We start from the raw sequence: 26,437 nt of genomic DNA on the forward strand, positions 1-26,437 counted from the left end.
CTGTAGGGCACTCAGATACCATGGTGAGGGGGACCATATAAATACCCAAAATGGATAATAAAGAGCCATATCCATCTAAATGTTTCATATTCAATCCATGATACCAGTAGCTGAAGGTTATTACCAAACAATAGCTTTAAGGAGGCCTCTATTTAAATTAAGTTGATCTCTGACCAGTTTCACTACTTGGAAGTCTCAGGGGAGAAACCAGCAACTGAATAGGCATGGGGACTCAGTTATTTGCTGATACTTAGAGGTGAGCTCACCAGATTAGATGCACATTTGTGGGGCAACCTAGGAAATTTTGGATTTGTCTTCTTTTCCTGTTCTGTGGTGAGGTAAGGTTGGTCAATCTACAGGCTCTCAATACCACATCTTTCGTGCACATGAAAAGAATTTAAAATTGAAAAAGAAAAAAATAATTTTGTCTTCCCCTGGTGTGTCTGTGGTGCAGAAAGCCTCTTCGTCCATCTCTGTCAAAAGCAGCAAGGCAGAACCCTGTACTTGGTTTTCAAGAAAGTGCTAGCAGGGAGGCCTGGCTTCTACATCAGCAGATGCTTCAAAAGGACACATCCAGGCTCAAGGGTATGGCAAGAAATCCGCAACATACAGGACATACTAGGTGGGGGGAAATATCTGCTGCTTTTCAAGGGAACAATAAAATGTGCTCAGCGCTGCATCCTTCTGAGCCTACCTGAGGTAATGTACCCTGTGCCAGGGCTCTAATATTATATATGTGACTTGCCACTTTCCTTTCACCCCTCTGTGCAACTGCATCAGGGAAAGGTAAGATTTCACCTGCAATAGGGAGCATAAATATATCATGAAGCATTTGACACAAAATTAAGTAATTTTACTATGATTTTTATAAAAATCTACCTCAAGTATAACGTGTAGTTTTATTCTTAAAAAGTGCTGTAAAAATGACCTCATAGGGTCTTCTCAACATTTCCCATTTCACAAGTGCTCAGTTTACACGTTCAAAGATTACTTTTCTAACTGGTAGCCCCACAAACTCAAACTGGGATTTGAAAGTCAAGCCAGGTTCTTTCCTCCTCACACACAATCCTCAGTTGTAAATGTCTGGCAGGCCAAATTAGGCCCTCAATGACACCTGTGCTACCACAGGGCTACAAAACTGTACAACTTTAGTATACTGTGAGCTTTCTTTTACTGGCAATATTTTAAGGATAACTTACATCCAATGAGTATTCAAATTCTTCCTCAGAAAAGTCCATGTCAGCTGTTGTAATTATTTTTCAGTGATGACTTGCTTTTTACCAAGAAGGTCTAATTGAGCTTCAGTGGCTTTCTCTTACTCAGATTTAGCCAGTGCTTCAAGCCCACGTAACGAACCTTTTGATCTAACCATTAAACCATTTAACAGTTAGCAATTTTTTAAACAACTCTGTTAGATTTAAATGCTATTTTTTACATTAATTTAAATGGTCAATTATCAAATTTTCTGTCCTGCCTTTGCGCTCCAGCATTTTATAATTGAAAATAATCCAATTTGAACTAAGTAAAAGATTTTGCTAATCTCAGCATAGTTCCTAATCCACATTTGCTTATATTAATGATAGATGTTTTAATTTTTATATATCGGTACTTTTTGGCTAGTAGTGCCTGCAACACAAATTTTAAAATACAATACCATGATTATCCTAATGTCAAAAGGACAAATAAATTTGGACAATTTAGCTTTTAAATAACAGGAAATTTTTAATTTGATTCAAGGATAAGACTTGTTCCATTCTATAATGTTCTATGTAACTGAAGTTCAAATAATCAAAGTTGTTCTGTAACTCAATGTGAACGATTTCTCAGGAGTTGGAGAGAGAGCTACATCTCTGCTGGTGAATGGGGACATGTAGGTTAAAAACTCCAACAGCCGCTGAATGTGTTCAGTTACTCTGGATCCTACTCACTGACTGGAAAGAGAACCGAAATCAGTGTCAGCTATTTTGGCAGCAGGTTTTTTTCAGCATGACTTGAAAGGGTTCTGACTAGAATATGTGCCAAACCACCATCACCGTCTTTCCCCTCCCTCCAGCCCCATGAGGCAGACTCTGTCCACGAATGGAATAGCTGAGATGCTTCCTGTCATCAGAGGTGCATGGTAGAGCTTTGTGGTGCAATTTGTGGTGCACACCTGCCTATATTCTGGATATATTCTGCTTCCAACACATTCACATACCTTCTGTGAGTGTCATTAGGAGTGATGCATATGCATCAAGAGAACATTTTCTAGCCCTCTGGCTGGAACACACTTTCCTGGAGTTTTTGGAGGACATTCAAAAGTAGCCAAGTACAGAAGCATTCTTCCAGGACCAGCACTGTCTGAACAATGAAGATCCCACTGGATTCACAGTTCAGTTAGAGAGCTGTGACTACTAGCATAAGGTGGCAGTGGATACAGAGGAAGATCTCTTCTGCTCCTCACACAACACGTTCACTTCTCCTTCCTCTCACTATAAGGTACAAGACACGGATCAGCCCAGGGAAGCACCAACCCTGCTTGCAGCACACCAGCATACTATGTTGCTTTCTTTGGAATATGTTGAGAAAAGATGGCTAAAGAACTGACTGCAAAAGTTAATTGTTCTGTTTCTCTCTCCTACTGTGCTATGGTTTTCTCTCCTCTACAGGCAGCTTTGTGGAAGTTGAGCACATGCCAAAACTGTTAGTCTCACATCAAGTGCCTTATGCACTACAATAAGTCAGAAAGCCATAAGGATCCTGAAGACTGCACCACATGTTAAGGTGGACAATCACACCTACACCATATAGGGTTAAGGCAGAATGCCGTACCTTGCCAGCCCATATAAGTTACTTACAGGAAGTTAACAAGAATGACAATGAGGAGAGGTTATAGGGATGGATTATCTGGACAGTCCAAAAGCAGATAGGACACAGACAGAAGCAAGAAGTTGGGGGTGACACTGCTACATTCGAACAATACATAGGGAGAAAGGAGGGCACAGGCTAGGTGGCTCCAGAGAGGTACTCTGTTAGAGGCCCGGATTCACATAAGGCAGACAAAACTGGAGTTCCATTGAGGAAAACCCCACCCACATTGGCAGAATACTCAGGAATGGCTAAGGTTTATCAGAGAGAGACCCTCATATCCACAGGAGACAGAACGCTTGGGCACAGTGTCTATTTTTGGGGTGATACAACCCTTATTAGTCTGCCTCTCCTCCGTTCCATGGGCCCTCTGCCTTGGAGGACAAAGGGTCCATGATGATTCCATTCAGGAGATACCTGGTTTCCTCCAAAAAAGAAATGTGTACCACAAGTAGGGTCTTACCCAGTGCTATGGTATCAGACAATGCTGGAGTCCCCACAGCAAAGGAGAAAACTCAAATAGCTGGTTAGTAGGATTAGATGCAGATAGGGAGTCATTTTCAGCCCTGGAGACTGAGTCTAACTCTCCCCAGGTCTTGGATTCTTCAGTGAATGCCTGGCCTTTGTGGCTCTCTCTCAGAGGTGACACCCAATGAATATTGTTTAATCTATTATCTATCCTTTGAGAGACAGAGTACAGGGACTGACCTGACTTGAAGGATGGCATGGCGAATTATCAATTGTTTGACCACACTATCAGCCTAGACATGGTGTGTGAAGGTAGGGCCCCATATGGGAACTAACAGTGTAAACACCAACTGCACACCTCCAGAGTGAACTTGTGTTTGTAAAAATAAAAGTGATTTTTCCAACAAAGTCCTGGGCTGTTCAGTCTCCTGCAGCCTAAACATTCAGTACTTTCCTAGTGGGTGATCGAGGAGACTGGTTTACTGTCAATTGCACAATACCTACATGTCTGGGTTGGGGAAGGTGGAGGCATAAGGACTCAAGGGACTAAGATGGTCTGTTGGATGTATTCCAGCAAATAAAACTAAATTGGATTTCTGACATTTCAGGGTGTTGAACTGGTTACTATCACCAGAGAGGCTCAATGCTCCAAGTAGGCATGAAGAAGGTGATTGATATGTGAAAGAAAGTCACTCAATCATCTAGCAGAGTTACCAACTTTTGCTTTTAAGGCAGTGGCTTGTCCAAACTTTCTGTTAGTGTCTCACTGCAGCAACGGTTGAAGCCTATTATCTTCACCACATGCATCAGATAACTTTTCAAATAATGGACAGCATAGTTTTCTGGCATGACTCCCCAGTATTCTTAAGGTTAACAAGGTTTCACCCTAATGCCCTGAATGGTGCTTTTACTCAGTCATGCTGCTATACTCAGGCATCAGCAATTATTTTGGAGTGACTTGATTCAGATGTTGGTGTCCACTAACTGGGTTTGGAGGAGGGGTTTCCTAAGGACATAATCTTAGCATTTTTTCTTCTCCGTTATTTGCTATCTTATGTCTATTGTCCTTTCAAGAATGGCTCACAGCCTTGTTCATTCACCCCATTTTCAGATAGAAAGGTATTAGCAAATTGGTCTGAAGCAAGCAGAGCCTTAACGTATGTTTGAAACACTTTAGCGGATGTGATATCTGGGAGATATCTGAGAGAGTTCTTCTGTGGGGTTTACTGCCCAGCAGGCTACCCCCCGAGCAGCAGACTGAAAGCTTCATTGTTGCAGGTCCTCATACACTTCACTACAGCAGTATCTTTTTAGCCAGAATGCATTTGTGACCCAAACCCTGGCAATAATTTTATCATCTCCATGATGGGAGAGCTGGCCTACAATTTGTTATCCTCTACCTCATGAGAGACTTGGTGGCAAAAATACCTGGTCTGATGCAGATAGAACCCTATCAGTCTCCTAGACGCTTAATTTCTCTAAGGCTGAGTAGAGGGTTTGTTTGTTTTATAAGTGGAGAAGGGCTGGGGAAGAGAGGCAGTTTCCTCCACATGTAACTAGAGTTAGGTCTTTACCCACTGACCCTCTTCACAATACCAAGGGTAATACTTTCAGAAGTGCCTACATCCCATTTACAAAAAAGGCTTAAGACCGGATCTACCGAGCTATTTAGGCACTGCTGATATTCTCAGACCCACTGCTCAGCTGCTGCCTAACCATGTAGGCACCCTAAATTTCTACCAGTAGACATATGCATTAGCCACCTAAATCCTGATGCCACCTCACAGCTGAATAGCTGCTCAGAGCCCTAGCACAAGGCACAGCAACATCATTTTAAAACCAGGCATTCCACTGCCTCTGTCACCAAATGTCATAGGCCTTCTCTATACTACCAAGTTTTGTTGCCAAAAACTGCCTTTTGGCAACAAAACAGCAAGAGTGTACACACTACAATGGGACTTTTGTCACAAAAACTATCCAGTTTTGGCGACAAAAAACTTCCACCCCTACGAGAGACATTTGTCTTTCCCCCTCCCTTTATTCTTGACAAAGAGCCAGTGTAGACACCGCTGATTGTTTTGTCGACAGAACTGGTTTCCATCAGCATCCCACAATGCCTGCCCTGAGTGCTCTGCTCAGTGTTTTGATCCCTGCTGCTGTGCAGGCACATGCCCCCCTCCCTTTTCAAAGCTCCCAGAAAGTATCTGTGTGCTGCTCCATTTGGGGAACAAAGAGCAAATCATTGGAATTCTCCTGTTCTGCCCTGCACTAGGAACAGAGCAGCAGGCAGACTGCTGCTGCTGGGGGAGGGGAACAGAATTGTGCTGTTTTGCCATTCCTCAACATGGAGAACTCACAGAGCTACTCATGATGCTGCTCTAAGCAGCTGAGGAGGCTGTGGGAGAAATCAGAGAATCCCAAGATGCACAGCGATCAACTCTTCCTTCCCACAACTCTGCACTGTGGGATACAGACCCAAGGTGCATTACTCACCCTGTCGATGATGGTGTCCCCAATGCGGACAAGATCTGTCAACAAAGGGAGCAAGCGTGAACACCCTTTGGCGATTTTTGTTTTGTCAACTTGTGGGTGTTGACATACATTTTGTCAACAAAACTTGGTAGTGTAGACATGCTCTTACATTACAACTACTGGATGATGCCTTGCACAAGAGGGAATGGCCCAGAACATCCAGTAGCCCAACAGTTTTGACCTTCCTTTGAACTGTGGGAGACTCAGAGTTGAATTCCCACTTTGGAGCAAGGACTTGAAGCCAGGTTCCCCTAAGCACTGGGCTATTGCAGGGGGGTAGGCAAACTACGGCCCGTGGAACGCATCTAGCCTGCAAGATTGCCACCCCCATAGCACTGTAGGCCCCATGCTGCTCCCAGAAGCGGCCGGCACCACATCCCTGTGGCCCCGGGGGGAGGGGGGGGGCTCTGCATGCTGCACTCGCCTGCAAGCACTGCCCCCCACAACTCACATTGGCTGGGAACGGGGACCTGCGGCCAATGGGAGCTTCATGGGAGGTACCCACAGGCAAGGGCAGCGTGCGCAGCCCTCCGCCCCCTTGTCCCCAGGGGCCGCAGGGAGGAGCAGCAGTGCGGGGCCAGGGCAGGCAGGCAGGCAGGGAGGGAGGGAGGGAGGGAGCCTGCCCTGGCCCCAATGTGTGCCGCTGCCACCCCGGAGCCGCTCCAGGTAAGTGGCACCAAGCTGGAGCCTGCACCTGGAACCGCTCCTGCACCCCAACTCCCTGCCCTGAGCCCCCTGCTGCACCCCTAATCTCCTCCCTGAGCCCCCTTGTACACCCTGCACCCCTCCTCCACCCCAACCCCTTGCCCTGAGCCCCTTCCTGCACACCACACCCCCTCCCACACTCCAACCCCCTGCCCCTGCCTACATTCATGGCCCTACATGCAATTTTCCCACTCAGATGTGGCCCTTGGGCCAAAAAGTTGCCCCACCCCTGGGCTAGTGCATAGCCTGGGGTGGGTCTCTCAATCTCTCCTGTTGAAGCTGTTCTACTTTGTATAAATAATTAAATATTCATGAGTCAGAGAGACCATAACACTGCAGCCCAGTGCTCACTTAGGGCATTTACTTCATCTGTGACAGACTCAGGTTCAAATTGGGAATCAAACCTGGGTCTCCTATATGCCATGTGAATGCCCTAGCAATCAAGCCAGAAAAGTGCCTAAACTAAGTCAGATCTAACTCCAAGAGAGGGTTTACAGCTGAGTGTCCCAAGCAGGGGAGACACTTAAGGCCTAGATCAATGGGAGTTAGGGACCTAAATACCTTTGAAGGTCTAGGTCATAATCCCGCCCCTTTCCCCCACATTTTGCTCCTGGTTATCTTAGGTGGCTTCCCACTCAGCCTGCTAGCTTCTGAGGATCTCGGAGGTGTCATACGTTGAGCCTGGGTCCCTAACTCAGGGCTAAGAATCCAACTAGGTGGCAGGGCTCTAGAAGTTAGCTGTTGCAACCCCTAAGATCTAGCCCTTAGGAACCAAAGTTTCACTAAAAGTCAATGGAACTTAGGCTCAACAGTAGCTAAATCACTTTTGAAAATGGGATTTAGGTGCTCCTGAGAATTCTACCCTTTCTCCTGTAACATATCTGCAACCTAAAGCAGCTAGTGCCCCATTTAAATTCCACTACAGACACCAAGCCTTGGGGCAACAAAGCCCTCAAGCCATGGTTTAGCTATCAGCCTGGAACCAAGCAGCCCAAAATCCATGTACATTTCACTGGATAGTCACAGGAAAACAATTTTCTATGGTGTTTAGAGTGACTGAAGCTTACAATGAATTTTGTGTATTAGGCATTTAGGCCTAAATCTAATCTTGGTCTTATTGGAGTCACTTCAAATAGTTTGGGTCTTTTTCTAAATATAAAAAAGAGGTTTTCTGCTCTCCTAGCAGCAGTTACCTCACTCCAAATTCAGCTACAGATTTAAAAGAAAAGTGGCATTTTCTCATCTCTCCACCCTCAAATTAACTTCAGCAAAGCAGCAGACAAGCCCAAATGGGTGGGGACTTGCCCCCAACAATTTCTCAACAAAAATTGATGATGTTGCTGAGGGCAGTAATCTGTGATTAAGGATAGTGGCTTGGGGCCAGATGTGGCAACTATTTAGGGACAATAGGGCTTGTGAAGGTGGGCTATTCTGGTCCACAGGAAGCACCCAAGCAGTATATCTGGCCAGGGACTGATGTTATGCTAAGTTTACTAGTTAAGAAAAGCTGCAGCTTGTTTTTCTTCCCAGTCATTCATTCTCATAAAAAGAAAGAATAGCACTAGTCAGTTGCTGGGACCTAGCCTACAAATCCTTCACTTCCAGCAATTATATTTTTTTAATTGAATATAAATCAGGAAAAATCAAGCCATTAAGATTTTCTTTGCCACGTAGACAAGCTAAAAACAGTTTAGCAAATGACCAATTTCACACACATGGGCAGCAAATCTAAACTATCAAACAATGGAATTTGATATTACTGAAGAAACTGCACAAGAGGAGCTTGTTGATCAGAAAAGGGGACACTATTTCTGCCTATAATAGGAACGAAACCTAGAAAGATTAATGAAAGCTCCCATTGGTGTGAAATAGCTTATGGCCTGTAACTGCTTCCATTTTTTCATTAGAATTAGTACTAGAAAGGAGCTGTGTGTATAAAGTATTTTATGCCTCAGACATCTCAGGTAATTACATCACAAAGGGAAAAACGGTATAGTTACTTTTGTATTAATATCACATCCCATTAGAGTCCAACTCCTGTTCAACTTTTAGGAGTTTGTTTTCACAGTGAGCATTAAGAACTCCTCTGTCACAGGGAAGATGCAAGGAGGTGGTAAAGTTGAACAAAAACAACGAACAGCTAGAGAGAAGCTCAACACGTTAAGGTCTCTGGGCTAGCAATTTTAGGGGACTCTCCAGTAGCTACAGTTCTAGAGGTGCTACCAATGGTGGGAGTATAGCACCATGACTTCACCACCATGCTATCTAAACCATCTCTGAGCGAGATTAAATGTCAATTGTACAAATGCCTGCAGGCCTGGTCTACACTAAGAAGGGGGGGTTGAACTAGGGTACGCAAATTCAGCTACGTGAATAGCGTAGCTGAATTCGAAGTACCCTAGTTCAACCTATTCACCCGTCCAGACGCGGCGGGGTCGAACTCCGCGGCTCCCCCGTCGACTCCGCCACCGCCGTTTGCAGTGGTGGAGTACCGGAGTTGACCGCAGCGCTTCCGGAGTTCGAACTATCGCGTCTAGATCAGACGCGATAGTTCGAACTCCGAGAAGTCGAACTCACCGCGTCGACCAGGAAGGTAAGTGTAAACCTACCCTAACATTCCCTCTCTCCACTCCCACATTGCTAGCACCAGTGAAGAGTAAAGTTGCTACTGCAAATATAGCCTTAGGGTTCAGTTATCAGCGCTTTGAAATTCTAGAGCAAGAGCTCTAAAGGGATCTAGATTTTTTTTTTTTAAATTAGGGAAAAGAGTACCAAAGATTCTTCTCCAGGGGACGGCTTAACTGGTGGATATATGTCTAATTATCTTTGATAGATACACCCCGTAAAGGAATATACCAGTGGTTTTCAAACTGTGGGCTGGGACCCCAAAGTGGGTCACAACCTCCTTTGAATGGGGTTGCCAGGGCTGGCTTAGATTTTCTGGGGCCCACAGCTGAAGTCTGAGCCTCGCTGCACAGGGGTTAAGCCAAAGCCCGAGGGCTTCAGCCCCTGGCAGCAGGCCCCAGGTTGCAGGCCCCCTGCCCAGAGTGGTGAGGCTTGGGCTTTGGCCCCCCAACCCATGGAGTGGGGCATGGTGCAATGAAGTTTGAGAACCCCTGGAATATACAGACAAATTCCCAAATGGAGTGTGGTTGAAGACATCCACTTAGTGCGCAAGTCCCAGTAGATTGTACACAGGCCACCCCATTGTGATTTTCTTTCCATGACTGAGATCCCCAAGCTCATCTGCCATAATGGTAGAGTTCCCTAGATGATGTTGTGGGAAACTAGCTTCCATACAGACAACCATACAATGTAGACTAACTCAGGATTTAATTGCTATCAGAATTAGGGGAGCTGCCCTATGTGGTTCTTGGCTGAACACATGCAGATGTACACACTCTGGTTCTTACTTTTAGAGTGCGGGAGAGAGTGAAGATAAGACCACATTCTTGTCTTGGCTAGCACATTAACTCCTCCAGAGAGAGGCCAGTGCTATTCTTTATGGCCAAAGGACTTCTTCCATTGGTTCACCCCCAATCAATAGGCAATTTGACTGAGTCTAAGGGAATATCACAGCATATGTGAAGGTCCTGTAAGGAACAGCCATCCTTTCTCCTCACTTGTCACTACAATAGCTCCTTACATTCTCTCTCTCTTTCCACTATTTTCTTAGGTCACAGACACACACAACCTGCAAGAGAATGCAGGAGGCTAAAGCACCAGGGATGCAGTTCAATTAGCCATAGGAAAGAATTTCAGATGTTGAGTTGTTTTTACATCCCTCAGCCACATTATCAGAATTTCCAGTCTCAACCAACAGAACTATCTGAGGGAAAGGACAGTATTTGAAATGAACTCCATTTCTGGGGTAGATTTATATACCAAACAATGGAAAGTCTTCTGTGGCTGTGTTTCAGCTGAGCTGATCTCACCGAGGGTCTAGATCTGTTGGGAAGTTATTTTAGAAGTCTTCTTGTTGGGAACACTTCAGTTTGGAAAGACAAGGTGCCAGCTCAACACAGGATTTTTAGAAATAGGCCTAAGCAATAATCTGACTTTTAATTAAGGGGGGGGGAGGAAGCATAAGGTTGCTCTAAGGCAGCTGTGGCACCATCTGAAAGCTTTGGGATTTCAACTCCTTTCAATCTGGATATAGTTGTAGATCCTGAATACAGTCTGCACCGAGTCTCTTCCAGGACAATATTCAGGTGTCCATGATTACTGCTGGATAGGCCAACAGTCCTTTTCATATCACAGACCATAAGGTATTGATGACTCAACTATAGGTCATTGCAGCAATAGTGAAGAGTTAAACTCAAGTAGCTCATTCTCCCTTTCAAATCCTACAGTCCACCCGACTGCTAGTATTAGATAGCCGTTCATCTGCACCAAGCACACACACAGGCTTAGGATTCCATTGTTTCTAATTTATCACTGGTCCTTTGGATGCATTTCAAGGTGCAGAGGCAATGGACCACATTGCAACCCATTCCAATATTTAGATTGCCCATTCTTCTAAGTTTGCTTTTCCTTGCAGCTAGAGGATGTCATGTATTCCGGTGACCTAGATCTTAAGATCAGTCTCGCTAAAACAGAGTTCATAGTGGCGAGCTGGAGAGACGCATCCTTCAGCTATGACAAGTTACATCAGCTCCCTCAAGTGTGGATATAAGGTCATTTTTTTGGGTAGGCTCCTCATGACACCAGGACATCCAGGAGAAATGAGTTTCTATCTTCCTTACTGGTAGCTGGGAAAGGGATTGTATCTTCTCACTACTGGAGTTTTGTGCCACTGCTCCATGAATTTGTCACTTTGATTAGATTATTGCAATCTAATTTCTTATCTTTTTCTCACACAACTTCAACTAGTGCTGACAGCATCTTCCTGCTTAGTTTGTGGCATCTCCTGTGTGAAGGACATGACAGGTCATGGCCTGTATTAGGTACCTGTTTGAATGTGATTCAAAGTTGTGTTTTTTGATTTACAAAATCCTGCATAGTTTTGGTCCTAGTTATATTAGAGACAGCTGTCCCTGTATGCACTAGCCTGAATTGAGAACCTATGGAAGACTTCTGTGAATAGTCCCAGTATTTTAACTATTTGGCAGGGAGTTCCTTAGCTCCAGAGTTTGCTTTTAACAATAATTCAAGGTTACATTTGTTACTTTTTGATAATACTAATTATCACATTAGTGATAATACAACTTCATTACTTCCCCTCACCTACATGGTAATGTGGAGCAAGAGGAATTGGTTTTTAAAACATGACTATAAGCAGAAAATGTAATTTGATTTTTTCACTGGATTCCAGAGATTATGTTGTCACCTAAATTAAACTAGTTTTTGCATTCAGGTTAACAAATCTTTAAGTTGAAATTTTAAACACATGGAGACAATGTTCACATTAATATTTATCCAGACAAATTGCACATGTAACATGCTATTAAGTATTACTTACTGTATATGCTATGCAACATGCCTAAGGTTCATATACAGTAACTCCTCACTTACCATTGTAGTTATGTTCCTGAAAAATGCGACTTTAAGAGAAATGATGTTAAGCCAATCCAATTTCCCCATAAGAATTAATGTAAACGGGGGCTGGGGGGGGGAAGGGAACTAAGTTCCAGGTTAATTTAATACTGTACACTGCGATGATGATTGTGAAGCTTGGTTGAGGTGGTAGATTCAGAGGGTGGAATATTTCCCAGGGAATGCTTTAGTGCTGAATGATGAACTAGCACTCGGCTGAGCCCTCAAGGATTAACACATTGTTGTTAACGTAACCTCCCTCTACAAGGCAGCACAAATGGAGGGAGGGGAGACAGCATGGCAGAGAGAGAGATGCGCATTGCCCCTTTAAGTATGCTGACCGCACTCTAAGTACATTGCATTTTAAGTAGATCATTAAGCTGAGACAGCCCCTGCTGCTAACAAGCTCCCTTCATCCTGAGCCCTGTCTTGCCCCATCTCCATAGAGCAGGAGGGTGGACAAGTGGGGGGCATGAGCAGAGGGGAGGGCACCTTGACATTAGCATCCCTCCCCCAGCCCCCACACAGCAAACAGGAGGCTCTTGGGAGCAGGTCCAAGGCAGAGGGCAGGAGCAGCACATGGCAGTGGCGGGAGGGACAGCTGAACTGCTGGCAATTGATAGCCATCTGGGCGGCTGCTGCACAGGGAACTTCGAGGAGTGGGGAGCTGCCGGTCCACGCTGGTTCCAAGCCCCCACCAGCCAGCTGCAACAGGCTGCTCTTTCTGCAAGTGGTGGACAAAGAAGGCAGTTGCCAAACAACATTTATAAAAGAAGCACTGTGCAACTTTAAATGAGCATGTTCTCTAATTGATCAGCAACATAACAATGTTAACCGGGACGACTTTTAAGTGAGGAGTTACTGTATTAGCTTTTTCTTTTTCCTTATGCATGTGCATTTAAGTTATCAATCTTAACAAGTCTGCATCAAGTCTCTTAAAAGAAAAAGTGTCTGCTGAAGCATGAGTATGACAACTGTTAAAATGACTAAACATGCATTACAAATACAACTTCCTCCAGGAACTGGTGGACACTGGAAGAAGAGGGAATGCGAGAGGGCTGTCAAGCCTGATAGAAGGGAAAGGGCTTAGCAAGGCTTTGGTTGTCCTGTATCATTGTAGAAATGTATTGGTGCAGTTAACTAATTATGCACATATCTAGCTTCTATGTGAAAATCATATTTTGTATGCCCTATTAATACTACAAGTGCACACTACATTTGAATGGGATGGCTGAGGCAGAGAAATGTTATCAAACCTGCCTGATATCTTTCAATGACACAAATGCTAAAGAGGGTAAAGCAAGAGCAAAAAGTTCTAGCATCTCCTTTCCCCATCAAGTTTCAACTGACACTGGAAGGGCCAATAGATTTATCAGGCTCTCCGCTGAGCCCTTCCGAGTGTCCAGTTCACACATGACATATGCAGTGTTTTCTGGTGCAATAAAATTCCAGTGTGTCCAAAATAACATTAATAGTCTAATTACATGTATGGGTAAGCTGTCACAGATGTACAATATTCATTACCTTTCTGGTGGTCTTATAAAACTTCTGCATGAATCTGAGGTTCTACTTAATGTTTCTAAATCGTATGATTGCAGGAAAAAACTTTTAAATGTAATCTTTTGAGTTTCAGCCCAAGAAAAAGGCAATAATTGGAGAGAAGTGTTTAAAACACTTTCTCCCCACCAAAAAACCATGTACTAATATTCCTATTGTAAAGCACTAAAGCAGCAGAAATTCCCATTTCATTCCCTTTTCACTTCTCATATGGCAACTTTCATTTTTTGGAATGAAGTTTACCAGGTTTGAACTCTTCCCAAAAGTTTTTAGAACATTTGAAAAAATAGTTCAATTTCTGCTCCTGTGAAATAAGCTTATCAACAAAAGTTGTGTTTTTTCCAGCTCAGATATCATATCATTAAGGTAGGGCAGCACATGACTACCAATAATTACATTTTGCAACTGATTCTCAAATGAAGCCATCTGTTACACCTATGAAATTCTATGGCCTTTCCAGCCACACAGATGTAACTAAATACACAGCACAAATTTTAATTGGGAGAGAAAGTGAGGGGAAGTTGTCATTTAAAGTCAGGTTGCACAAGTGACTGCAATTGGACCTTGATTATTGATGTGAGTACCAGAAAAAATTCCAGTTTACTCAACAGGAGCAGTATTGTTTCTGCATAGGTGAAAGACTTACAAAAATGTGTGCCCTCATTTTAAGGTAGTAATCACAGATGGCTCTCACTGACATCAGTCGCTGCAGGTTCTCAATACCTCTAAACTGAGGCCACTATTTTTTTTTTTTATTAGTTAGCAGATATGACCAAACAGATCAGATCTGCTGAAGCACCATTTTCAACAAAAACTAGATTCTAGATGCAGAACCTAAAGTAAGCACTCGTGTGATGTTTTCTTTATGAATGAGCAAAATGTTTACTCAAAGTGATAGTGATCTTAGCATGTAACAGAATCATTTTATATAGTTAAAACTATGCTCTTTAGATTGTAATTAAAACATTAAATTGAAGTTTCCCATTGTCTCTCAACCCAGTTTATATGCTTATTGCAATGTATTTTGACTAATCAGTGCATCTGATTAATGCCAGCAAAAAGGAAGCCCTCATATATCAACTCCAAGAAAAAAAAAATGCTGTCACTGAAGTTTTCAGTGTGCATCACTTCAGTTTTCAAAGTATATACAAAAATAATCCATTACATTACATACCTGAAAATGTTGTTCTTCTGAAGATGTATGAGATAGAGCCACTCACTTTGGTTTAGGGATCTCAAGCTTTTGGCTTACAGCAGCCAGGAATAATCTGTTTAAAAGCCTCACCACACAGCAGCAGCGGGTCTCAGATATACATAACAGGCCACTGCCCTCGCTTAGTTTCTTAGTACTGAGGCACCTTTATATAGATTAATACAAGCATCCCAATCTAGTGCAGATACACTATGGTACTTTTACATTATGGCTTGACTATAGCCTTTAGGAAGAGTTCAGATGTGACTCTAAATTTGATTCTACCATTGTCTGTAAACAGCTAAAGAAGGTTTCTTTAAAAATGTGAACTGCGAAGAAATAAAATGGGGGGGGGGTGGGGAAGATTACTCTATACCACTCCTTTCTGGTAATACTTTTGACTTTCAACCTAAGAATGATAATATTTTACCAATGATAATTACGGAAGAGATGAAAAAGCAGCAAAGAGTCCTGTGGCATCTTATAGACTAACAGATGTTTTGGAACATGAGCTTTCGTGGGTCAATACCCACTTCGTTGGATGCATCCTTGTTTTAGAGAGAAGAATGAAGTGTATGACATGTCTGTATTGCAGTTATGGGTGTGACTACAGCTCGAATAGACATACCTGAGCTAGGTTTAATCCAGCTAATTCAGGTACTGGACCAGTTAATCCACAGCAGCACATGTGATGCAAATCCATCCAGAACCTGGAGCAATTACCCAGGCAGCTAGCATTGTCATTGTTTCACTGCTCCAATACCCATGCCAGCCTGTTATTAAAGCTAGCTTAAGTCTTGTCTACTCAGCTTCAAATCATGCCCCTTGACTGCAGTTTAGACATACCCTCAGACAGCACAATGACTTGCCAGAGCTCTCAATGCATGACTGTACTAAAGCCGGGATTTAAACCCATGTCTCTGTATATTCAAGTCTTGTGTTTTAGGCCCCAGCCCATCCTTCCATTCTAAAGCTGGCTTCATTTTTACCACTTAAATATTAGAAATATCAGATCTTATTTTTGCTGAAAGTCTGGGATGGGCAAATCACAAAAGGCTAAAGCCTAGTCTAATGCGTTTTCAATTGAGGGTTTTATATACTGATGGCCCACATTATCATAGTATCTGAGGAACTCAAGTCATTTTAATATGCTTATTGATTATACTTCATACCTGTGCCAAGGTTAAATTTATATGTTGTTTATAAAGGATAGATGATTAATAGATTTTATAAGCATGTTACAGACATGAGGTGAAAGTGATATAAACGGTTATAAGTCATGTTAAGAAACCTATTGCTGTTGGATTCTAACAACCGATTAACCCTTTATGAGCTGTAAATGGAAGTGTAATATATAACCTATTTATCCTCAACAACCCAGTGAGACAGAGAAGCACTATTATCCTGATGTTACAGATGGGGAACTGAGGCAGAGAACTGAAATTGTTTGCCCCAGGTCACAAGTAGAGCACGGAATTAAACCTGGGTCTCCTGTGTCCCAGACCAATGCTCTAACCATTGGACCATACTTCTCTAGGGTTTGGAGAACTGAAGGTCTAGTTTCAGTCTAGTCCATCAAAAAAAATAAATACTGAAGTCTTCCAAGGAAGAGGTTTAAATTAAAGACCTGATCTTGCCAGTGAAAAAGGTAGAATTAATTTAAAATAATTAAACGCAGCCATTACCATAAAGGAGCGCAAGAAAAGGAACAATTCACTTTTAAAGAACTAAAAGACTCCTTGTAGTGGAAAAAAGGATGGTGTATATTCTTTTTAGCTCAGCAGATAGGTCTCTCTGCATTATAGAATTTCTTCACAAATTTTGTATCCAGACGCAGGTAGAGAAGATTTCAATAGTTCAGGCTGGAGGCCCTGAACACATGAATCCCTGGCCTATTTCAAGTGTATACATGGTCAGACAAGTGATAAAATGACTGAGCTATGTCTGTGCCCACTGTATCTTCCAGGTCTTGTAATTTACCAACCCCTCCAAAAAAAAATTCTGTCCTATCGAAAAGGCAGAGACACTAGCCGTGTAGCTACGATTGTTGCTCACACAACAGAAATGAAATATAACGTTTGATCCCAGAACCGCTACAACTGATAGAAACACAGGACAAGTATTATATTCAGTTCACATTTACAAAAGAAGTCTGAACTTAAGTGACTTCTGTAGAAAAGGGAATTATTCTGTATATAAAGGCAAGTACTCCTTGCCACCTTAATAAGAATGAGAAGATTTTTAGTGTCACTTTTATTATAATCTTATTTCAAAGCCACACAAATTGGAGCTAGGAAAGTTCTGCACCAGAAATGGTCTGACTAGTGATATGCTAGTCTAGATTGCTTATTGATGCCTCTCTTCCAAAAGGCAGCACAATTTCATTGATTCTACAAAGTCTGAAGTGCCTTTAGATGTTTTGCTGCTTCCCCGTAACATCCAAATGAATGAGACAGTGAAGAACATCCTTTTGGGTAGAGAAGTCCTGTTTACAGACAAGTTGATCTCAAATTATTTACTAAGAGCTTCTAGAAGGCATAGAAGTCAAGGCAATAGACATACCTGTCCATGAGACAGATCAGGATTAAAAATGGGAGTGCCTGTGCAGAGGTATTTTATGAATATAATCAGGACAAATATATAAAATGAGGAATACTCAGCTGGCCCTGAACATAAAATCTTGTCTAATGCAAGAGAAGAGCAACTTGAATAGAAGCCTCAACTAGATGGAAGTGGTTAAAAATCAGGAGCCTCCCCAAAATTCATGCTTCTCAAACAGAAAAAAAAAATCTTTAAATTTAGTGATTTGAATCTTGATTTGAAACAACATCTTTAAAAACAGTAGACTATTCAAAATTCACTTTCCTACTTAAGCAGTTCAAGAATTACAGAGCTAATCACTGTCAATTAGCAAGGGAGGAACAGATTATGAAGTCATATTATGCCTCTTCACGGGCCACATACAACTGCCATTTTTTATAAGAAAGTTCTTTTTAAACCAAACACTGAAGAAAACTCAAAGGCTACTATGAACTAGAAGCTTGAGATCCATAAACAAGATGTGGAGAACTATTTGAAATACTTATTTTAGAGAAGGAAATGCCTATTTACACAACAGTCTCCATTGTTGGTAATGTGTTTAATCTATGATCTTTTTTTAACATATTGATGCTCAAATAGTTATAGAACTACTATTGCTATTATGTATTCACTGACTACCTAGAACTTTCACATTTAATTCTCTTGATTTCGCTTTCATCCCCCAATATTCTCTATTGGGATCTCAATTTTGCCAATCTTATTTTGTAGTCTGTGGGAACAGGCAAAAAAGAAAAACCTTCCCTGGCCCTTTATCACACACCTCAACTCCAGGCAACCAAGCAATACTATGCCAGGTTGTAAAGATTCATATGTGGAGGTGAGAAAAGTCATGGCATTCCTGAATCAGTAAAAACAGCTGGAAAAGAAGACCTTATAATGAAAGAAAAAGTGTCTTCTCAAACAACTGATTTGCTAGTGACATTACAGTGCACTAGTTCAATCTTTTATGGGTCACACTTAAGGTTCAATTTGCAAATCAATCCTAACCACATGCTATAGTTTTAGATTTATCAGTTTATACACAAATTTGCCCATGTGAAAGAAAACAGTTGAGTTCAGAGGCTTACACAACTGCACACACATCCAATAGCACAACAGCTCTGTCTACACTACAGGATAGGCAGTGTCTTGGAAGTAGTTTGTGACCAGTTCTTGAAAACATATCAGCTAATATTCAAAAACAATTGTTGAAACTAGGTTTCAGAAGAGTTATGCACCATTCATGCCATATAGCACAACTAAATTATCTGAAGCAGTAAAAAAAATTACTATGAACTGTTTCATGACTCTGGCAATTATGTAGTGTACACAGGGCTGTCTATATAGGGCATGATGTTCCAAGCTACTCATTTGCTTAAGGGTAATCACTTTAGACATCTTCCTTACACAAGGCCCCCTGATAAAACAAATGTGCACCTCTTACAAGCCCGTATTCTCATGGAGCAAGGCAATGACAGAATACTAATCTCAAGGTTAAAGGGAGTGATTTTTTTTTTTTTTTAAAGAGGTACAAGCTAAAAAGGGCTGCTACAGGATTTATGAAAAAGCTAGTCAAAGGCCATTTTAACTTTTTTTTATTTATTCCTCAATTATTAGAAAGTGGGAACATTCTGTTTGCCTTCCCAAATTCAAGGAGGTAGCACTGATACTGTGATAAGTTAATGAAACTGGAGCATTTAGTACGCAAGGACTACTAGCGATATCAGGGTTTCTCATTAACATATTACCACACCAAACGAAAAGATATTCGGAGCAGTCCTGAAGTAAAATTTAGGAGAGAGATTTACTCCACAAACATCGGAATGCAGTGGTTTGTAAGTTTGGGCAATGAAGATTGTTATTTTTTGTTTTTGTCAAGCCTTTTCATTTCTGTCACCCACAGCCTTCACCATGGATTTGTTTGCAGCAATCCTAATATCCATTTGATAAAACACTGTTTTACTAGATTTTCTAGAAATAGACCATACTATTAAAAAGTTATATACAACTTGTGTATAACTTTATACTATGCACAACTAGAAAATATGATTCAGCTCAAGCTGCATTGACTGAGTCAGCAGATCAACCAATATCTCATCATGTGTTTAGTTCTTTATATGAAGATAAAAGTTTCTTGGGGAAAAATAAGTAGCAGTAGTCACTAGTTTTCGGAATGTTCTGCAAAATGACTTCCTGCAGAAGAGGAAGGGAAAGAAAGTGTGTTTGTTTTAAGGGGAATACAGAATAGAGCCTTGAAATACATGATGTCTATGCTATCAAAACCCCAAGTGTAAAAGATAGGTGGAGAAGACAATGGGAAAAATTCGCTATTGTACATGTGAAGGACACATGCTGCAAGTTGTATCACATCCCACTGGGATGTAACCTAACACGCCCACCGAGTTACTGGCAGTAAAAAAATAATAATGGCATTACTTGCACAGCCTTTTTGTTGAAATTACAACTTCACTATAAGTCAAACTGTTGACTTCTCTGGTTAAGGGTTCCACATTCTAAGTGTTTTTAACAAGACCAAGGGCTTTAAGATGTTGAATTTATTGAAAAATGCTTGAATGCTAGCTGCACAGCTGCTGCATATTTCATTCTAGCAGATTAAAATTTGCAGTTTCTAATCTCCAAGGAGAACAAACACTTATTTTCTGCTTCAGGTATAAAAGACAGGTTGTGGTTTGTGAAACAATGGAAAGTATCAGTGAAAAGGCAAAGAGCACATTTTGAAATAAGCAGTTACTAAAGTAATATCTTTTCAATTTTCAAAAACGAGAGACAATACAGGATTTTGATTTTGATATTTATTTTTAGCAGGATGTGTGTACTAATGGATGGTGACATCATTAGAAGATACGTCCATGTCCACCACCTGCAACAGAAGCTAGACAGATGTTAAAGAAATCATACTTAAAGCTATAAACAACACTACTTACCTATAGTGGTGTTATGACAGTCACCTTAATAAACAACTGGGTTAGCTTTTGATACAAATACACATGACCAATATAAACTTACCAGTTGTCAAAATTCATTTATCAAGTTTTAATTTTGATGCATACTATACCTTGACTTTAACAAGCTGTTAAGTTAGAGAAATACCGATTATAAATCCCGTTATTTAGAAAAGGTAGATATACTCATGCAAAACAAGGCTATATTGTTCTTAAGTGAAAGAAACTTACCTGTAATTCTTTTCAAAAGATAAAAGATCCATACATTTAAACCTATCCTCCTGTTTATGGCTAGCAGGAATTCCCCAGACTTTCAAATTCTAATGCTATCAAACCACTTCAGCAGCAGATGGCATGCATCTGTTTCTGCTGAGAATATAGCCCCTTACTCTTTTTAGATGTCAAATTATTTTGCAAGTAACCAGGTAGAAATTATATAAAACATAACACCCCAAAACTCTGCAAGGAAGGTGATGTTATAAATGTACTTTCTGTAAGCGAGAGGTAAGTTTTCACTTTATATTTTACAAATCATCCCCTAAAGACCATAAGCTTCAGGATTTTTAATCAAAAGACTGCGCAGTAGCAATAACTGGCTACAAAAAACAAAATACAGCTGTCGAATTTCAAAGCCTCATAATGGTGACAATACCAAAAAAACCCTTAAGTTTGAAGGGTAAAATCCAAATAAACTCAGTTCTACAAACATCTCAAACATACATACTTACCTGAGAGCCTATAAGCTTGGAAACCAGTCCTTTTAGACAGTTATGACAAATCCAAACTCAAGACGCAAAGCTGAGTCCAAGCAACAGTGATTTATATGCACATGCAGAAACTCTGTGCAGCTGCATTACAAAGCTCTTTTGACAGGAACTGATTGGAAGCAGACTACAGACAATGTGCATATTCTAACTATACCTTGGCATCTGAGAAACAACAAGAAATTCAGTCAGCTAGCCATATGTACAAGTTCTCTTGAAAACATCTTGATCTATCATGTAAATGTATACTCAGGCACTTAAATATGTTGCTTGATTATTTTAAGGATTGCTTAGCATCCAGCAGCTCCACTGAAATCAACAGATGTTGGGTGATGATGCTTTCTGAAACTCAGGCCTCTTCTTTAAGTGTCTGAATGAGGATATAGGAGTAACTTTAGACTTATTAAAAAAAAAATCTTGGTCCATAATTTTTTCTGTAAGAAGTTTGAGTTTATATATAGTCAGTGGCTCAAAGTCTTTACAAACTGAACATCTTGTGAAACCAGGGATTTGTAATAGCAATTTATCAAGAAACAGATTACTATAGCAACTGAACAAAAAGTGGGCTACCTTTTACATGAGTGTAAAGAAAAACAGAACAGTGTATAAACTTGCAAACTCGATCTATAATTAGAGAAGATATTTTGCATGAGACCAGGCAGAAGATCCTGGCAAACTTGTTCACACCAGACCAAATATCATTGGCATTTAAAGTTAAAGGCTCAGACAGACTAATGAGCAATTACAAGGACTTAACACAGCTACCCAAGCTTTACTTGGTCAAGAGCTGTAACAACAGAATGAGACCTTAGATTGGAATGCAGAAATTCCCTGGTTCTGTGAGATCACATGTGGCAAGATGTACAATCTATTGAGTTTGGTCAAGACCTTTGTATGCTTCTTCCCATTCCTTTTGGTAGCCAAGATATTTCCCAACAAAACAGAAGATATCTATGCACAACTGTAGTCCCAATGCATTTTCTGGTGCAAAAACCATTGACTATTTAAAGGGTGTGGTGAGTCTTTCTGGGGTGTCCACACGAAAGAACTTCTCATGACTCTTTGGTGAATGGCTCCATCACTAGGGTCTATTATATAGCAGAATGGCCTAATTGCAGCAGTGCTCTTCCACGCCAGAAAGTAGTCATGTGGGAAATGTGTCTTAGGACCCCACCAAATCAACAGCAGCATGATGGGTGTTTGTCCTCAGATTAGGATGAAGAGGGTTTTTGTGTTCACTGATCTTTCAACGTATACTGAGGTTCTCAGATGAAAGTGTGCCATGGATACCATGAATACTATTGGCGCCATAAGGGCTGAGATTTCCAGCTTGGTTCTTGATAACTAAAGTCTTTTGTTAAAGCCTTCCCCTGCCATACAAGTCCAAAACACTGCAAACTAATACAAGCTGTGTCAAACAAGGACCATTTGCTCCCAATGGTCCCTTAAAGCCAAGCTGGGACTTGCAGCCAAATTCTTTCATTTCTTCCACGAGACATAGTTCATAAGTCAGTCAAGCATCCAAACAGGCGAAACTATTTACTCTCATCTTCTTGGATATATTGTTGCAATGGTTAGGTATTTTTATAAATTCATGCTGGTATGACAGCAGCCTAGAAGACAGCAGTGAATTGGAAACACTGTCCAGTATAAAAAAATTGGACACATACAGTATTATATGCATCTCTTGCTATATGAGCATAAACATTCATCAGATGCAGAGTGACCACTTCTAGCTGAGACAGAATCATTCCCAGACAGCAAGAACATCAAGTGTCTTAATATATGGCGCACAGATACCAAGGTACCAACTGCTGCTAGAGCACTGGAACTTTCAAGTGGGCTAGCCTTCGAGACAAAGTTTGAGATGGCCAGAATTTATGCGTCATACATCACTAATAAAGCCAAAGTCAAATCCCAAGAGATTCATCAGGCTGGACAAGTCCAGTTGTGGACAGGACCCATGGGTTTGACTCATCCACCCCCATTTTTAAGGGACTGAGTAACAGAAGGCCTAAGTCAGTCACATACAAGTCACAGACAAGTCAAAGGCAGAAGTCTAGGACAGACAGTTAACTTTTGGAGTTGAGTGGCCTCTCCAGCTGCAAACCTTGACCTGCATTGAGAGAAAGCATGGAGCACTTTTAAGGATGTATGCAGATCCTCTATGTCAAAACCTCAACTCACTCTGGATACTAAGGTGGGTACTTGGCTTCATGGGTAGTGCTGAAGAAAAACTGTATGGCCAATCTTATTAGACCTTGTGTCAAAGTAGGTAACATTGGAAGTTATGAGAGCTGTGCTAGATTCTGAAGCACTTTAAGACTTGTGCTTTGTAACCTTTCATGTTAATTTGCTGGACTGAATGCAAGTTTTTGGTCAGTCCAACAAAGGTAACTCTGGGATGAGAGCGCTTGCAGCAACACTTGCATGTAGATCACACCATCAGCTAACTCACAATCCATCTTAAAACATCTTAGACAGCTGGGGCACCCCAAAGTAGTTAGACAAGTCTGGACATTTTTTCCAAAAACATTATGCACTTCTGAGGGATGGGAGGAAAACATGGCTCTTTATATGAAATTATGATACATCATTAAACTATGTAATGTAGTAATTCAATACTACAGTGATTGATACCTTAAAAATTCAAACAATAATGAAATCTTATTTCAGAACAGAAAAATCAAGCAAGACTTTAGCTGGGTGAAGAGTTAAGATCCCAGATCCCAGGAAGCAAATTATTTTGTGTGAACAATGCAGATAAGAAAGCTCTGTTAAACTTAGATAAGCCCACCCACAAAAAAGAAAGCTGTGAACAGAGCTTAAAGAAAAGCAACTACTGAAGGCTACAGCAGTAGAACCACCTGTTGACATAGCTGTGTTTACACCAGGGCTTTTGTTGGCATACCTATGCCAGCCAACAGTGTGGCTTTTTGTTTTTTGTTTTTTTAAAAACACCCCAACCAAAATAACTACACCAATATAGCTTTTCAGTGAAGACCAAGCGTAAAACAATAACCAAAAGAACTTTTTCAATATCAGAGGTAATAAAAGGAAGTGAGCTAGATATAGAGGGAGAACTTTCCCTCAACATACCACCTAATGTGGAAGTGGCTTAATGGTTTTAGAATTTTGAAGCTAGGAAATTCCTGCTAGTCATGTGCTAGAAGCGGGCACCTAATATTTACCTTTGAGAGAAAGTTTAAACCAACTAAACATTTATAACATATCAAAATTAATTACATGAAAAACATGGACTAACTGAACAAAATATTACGCACTTCCAACTTATGCTCTTTTTCTGCAAGGACTTCTTTTTGACATCGCAGAAAGTCTGATAACATTCGAGTTAATTGTTTTCTATCATCTATTTCAGCCGCCAACCTGCCATTGTAATCCGCCAGTACCATACAAGCATCATCTACCATCTTGGAAAGCTGTTCTCCAGATTCCTTATCTAAAACACAAGTAAAGAGAAAAAAAATTACAATACATTACAAAATCTTGTCAGGCTCTCTCATGCTCACATTTCAGTTACTGCATCCCCATCTCTCACCTGTTATTCTGTCTAGTAAGGACACATCTTGGACCTCTACAGGCAATGAAGCGATCCTCTGATGAACTGCTGCATCCCCAGAGGCTGCATTTTCTAGTTCTTGTAATGCTCTAATGAGATCTGTAGTCTGAAAAAGCATACAGCCTTAGAACTGGTTTAGTCATCAAACCTTGATACAGAATAATGTCAGCATCATTTCACAATGAATTTACGGGATGCGATTTGACAGTATCAGTCTAAAAACTACTTTGCCAAAGTCAGCATTACCAACATCTTCCCTCCCTGACCCAAAAAGAGGTAAAATGTCAACATAACAGCTTTAATTAATTCCCCATGGAGCAGCACTGCAATGTTCCGAATGTTAAGAATGATCCTCCTGCTAAAAAGGGTCTCATTTTCCTTTAAATTCTTGCAGTAGGACAACTTTTAAATATGAAGTACAAGGTTTATTGGTAATGACTACCTGGGGGTATTCTTCATTTTTACTCTGTACTTTTAAATTGTTTAAATTAAGTGTAACATATTAAATTACTTCTTGCTTAACTTTTCCTGGTAGGCACATCATACCATAAAAGCACAGCAGTAATTCAATGGTGGCATATTCATGAAGTTGAGCTTAAATCAAAGTAGTAAAAAGAAATTATTTGCTGCAATAGGGTGTACTAAATTTTGATTATCTCCAAAGCCCTGTCCTTTAAAAAAAAAAAAAAAAAAAAAAAAAGCCACCCACCCCACACTTGACTGTTCTGGCATCCCCAGTTATAACTTTAAAAACCCTCTGGGAAGAGAAAGTGACATAACAAAAAGCCATAAGCACAGCATAGTGACAAGCATGTAAATTATGAAAGTCCTCGCATATAGAGTAAAATAAACTGTGTTAAATATTATATTGTTATGGATAATAATTTGATATAATTGTATAATCAATATTTTACATTTACAATAGTCCTATCTTATGTTTATTTCTTCACCATTAATTTTGAAAGCCAAACATTTTTGGTATTTTAAAAATATATATAAACACTACAATTTAAAAATGTTTTAAAAAAAGTGTCAAATTTGCTAAAATTATAAAATGCTAAGTAAGATACTGATGTAGTTTGTAGCCAAGATATAGAAGCATTGTAACTAAGAAAGATATTTCAGTACCCCTAAAAGTGAGAAGTACACAACAGATTGTTGTAATGAGTACTGTAAAATAAAAATTAAAGGAATTGTAAATCTTCAATTAATCCTCCACCTCCCCCCCAAAATTAGATATTTACTTATAACAACGCTTTAAGGGCCAGTACCTCTGTCCCAGAGAGGTTCCTTTACACCACTGGAGAGCCACAAAGACCATAACCCAGCTCCAAAGAGGGCAATAAAGATTCTATCAGCATGGCGGAAGCCTCTGGAAGCATAAAACTGGTATAACCCACTTGATACCTATGAACCACTCTAATATAAGGAAATGCCTGAAGTAGAGTTGGAGCGCACAGCAGTCCTTCCCTATGGGAGGCCTCTGCAGCCAGCATAGTTGATAGTAGCACTGGGGCCTCCCCAAGTTACACCAGAGGCTGTTCTGCTCATGATAATCCAAGGATTGGGGAAGAATAAAGGTTGCATAAAGCCACCTTTACTCAACTGTCTAGCTTTGAGTGTTAATTTGGCCCTTAAAATGGGACTCATTACAATGCAGAGTTGGTTCTGTATTACTCAGTGCCTGAAGAGTTTGTTTATTTTTAAATGTATC

The 26,437-nt window shown here is 40.8% G+C and overlaps 1 protein-coding gene across 5 annotated transcripts in view; it reads right to left on the bottom strand.

Moving 5' to 3' along the window:
• RPRD1A (regulation of nuclear pre-mRNA domain containing 1A) overlaps nucleotides 1-26,437 on the bottom strand; it is a 74,099-nt gene that overhangs the window by 23,782 nt on the left and 23,880 nt on the right. For 2 of the 5 annotated variants that reach the window (XM_045004536.1, XM_045004540.1), the window contains exons 5-6: nucleotides 24,703-24,829; nucleotides 24,428-24,603 (exon numbers count right to left, since the gene is read on the bottom strand). In XM_045004536.1, coding sequence (XP_044860471.1) covers nucleotides 24,428-24,603; nucleotides 24,703-24,829 — 303 coding nt within the window. Of the gene's footprint in view, nucleotides 1-11,401; nucleotides 11,462-20,181; nucleotides 23,260-24,427; nucleotides 24,604-24,702; nucleotides 24,830-26,437 lie in introns of those variants that run through there. The other 3 variants (XM_045004539.1, XM_045004538.1, XM_045004537.1) reach the window with 3 other exon arrangements.

This window comes from Mauremys mutica, chromosome 2, assembly GCF_020497125.1.
Source record: "Mauremys mutica isolate MM-2020 ecotype Southern chromosome 2, ASM2049712v1, whole genome shotgun sequence".
Classification (NCBI taxonomy): domain Eukaryota; kingdom Metazoa; phylum Chordata; order Testudines; family Geoemydidae; genus Mauremys; species Mauremys mutica.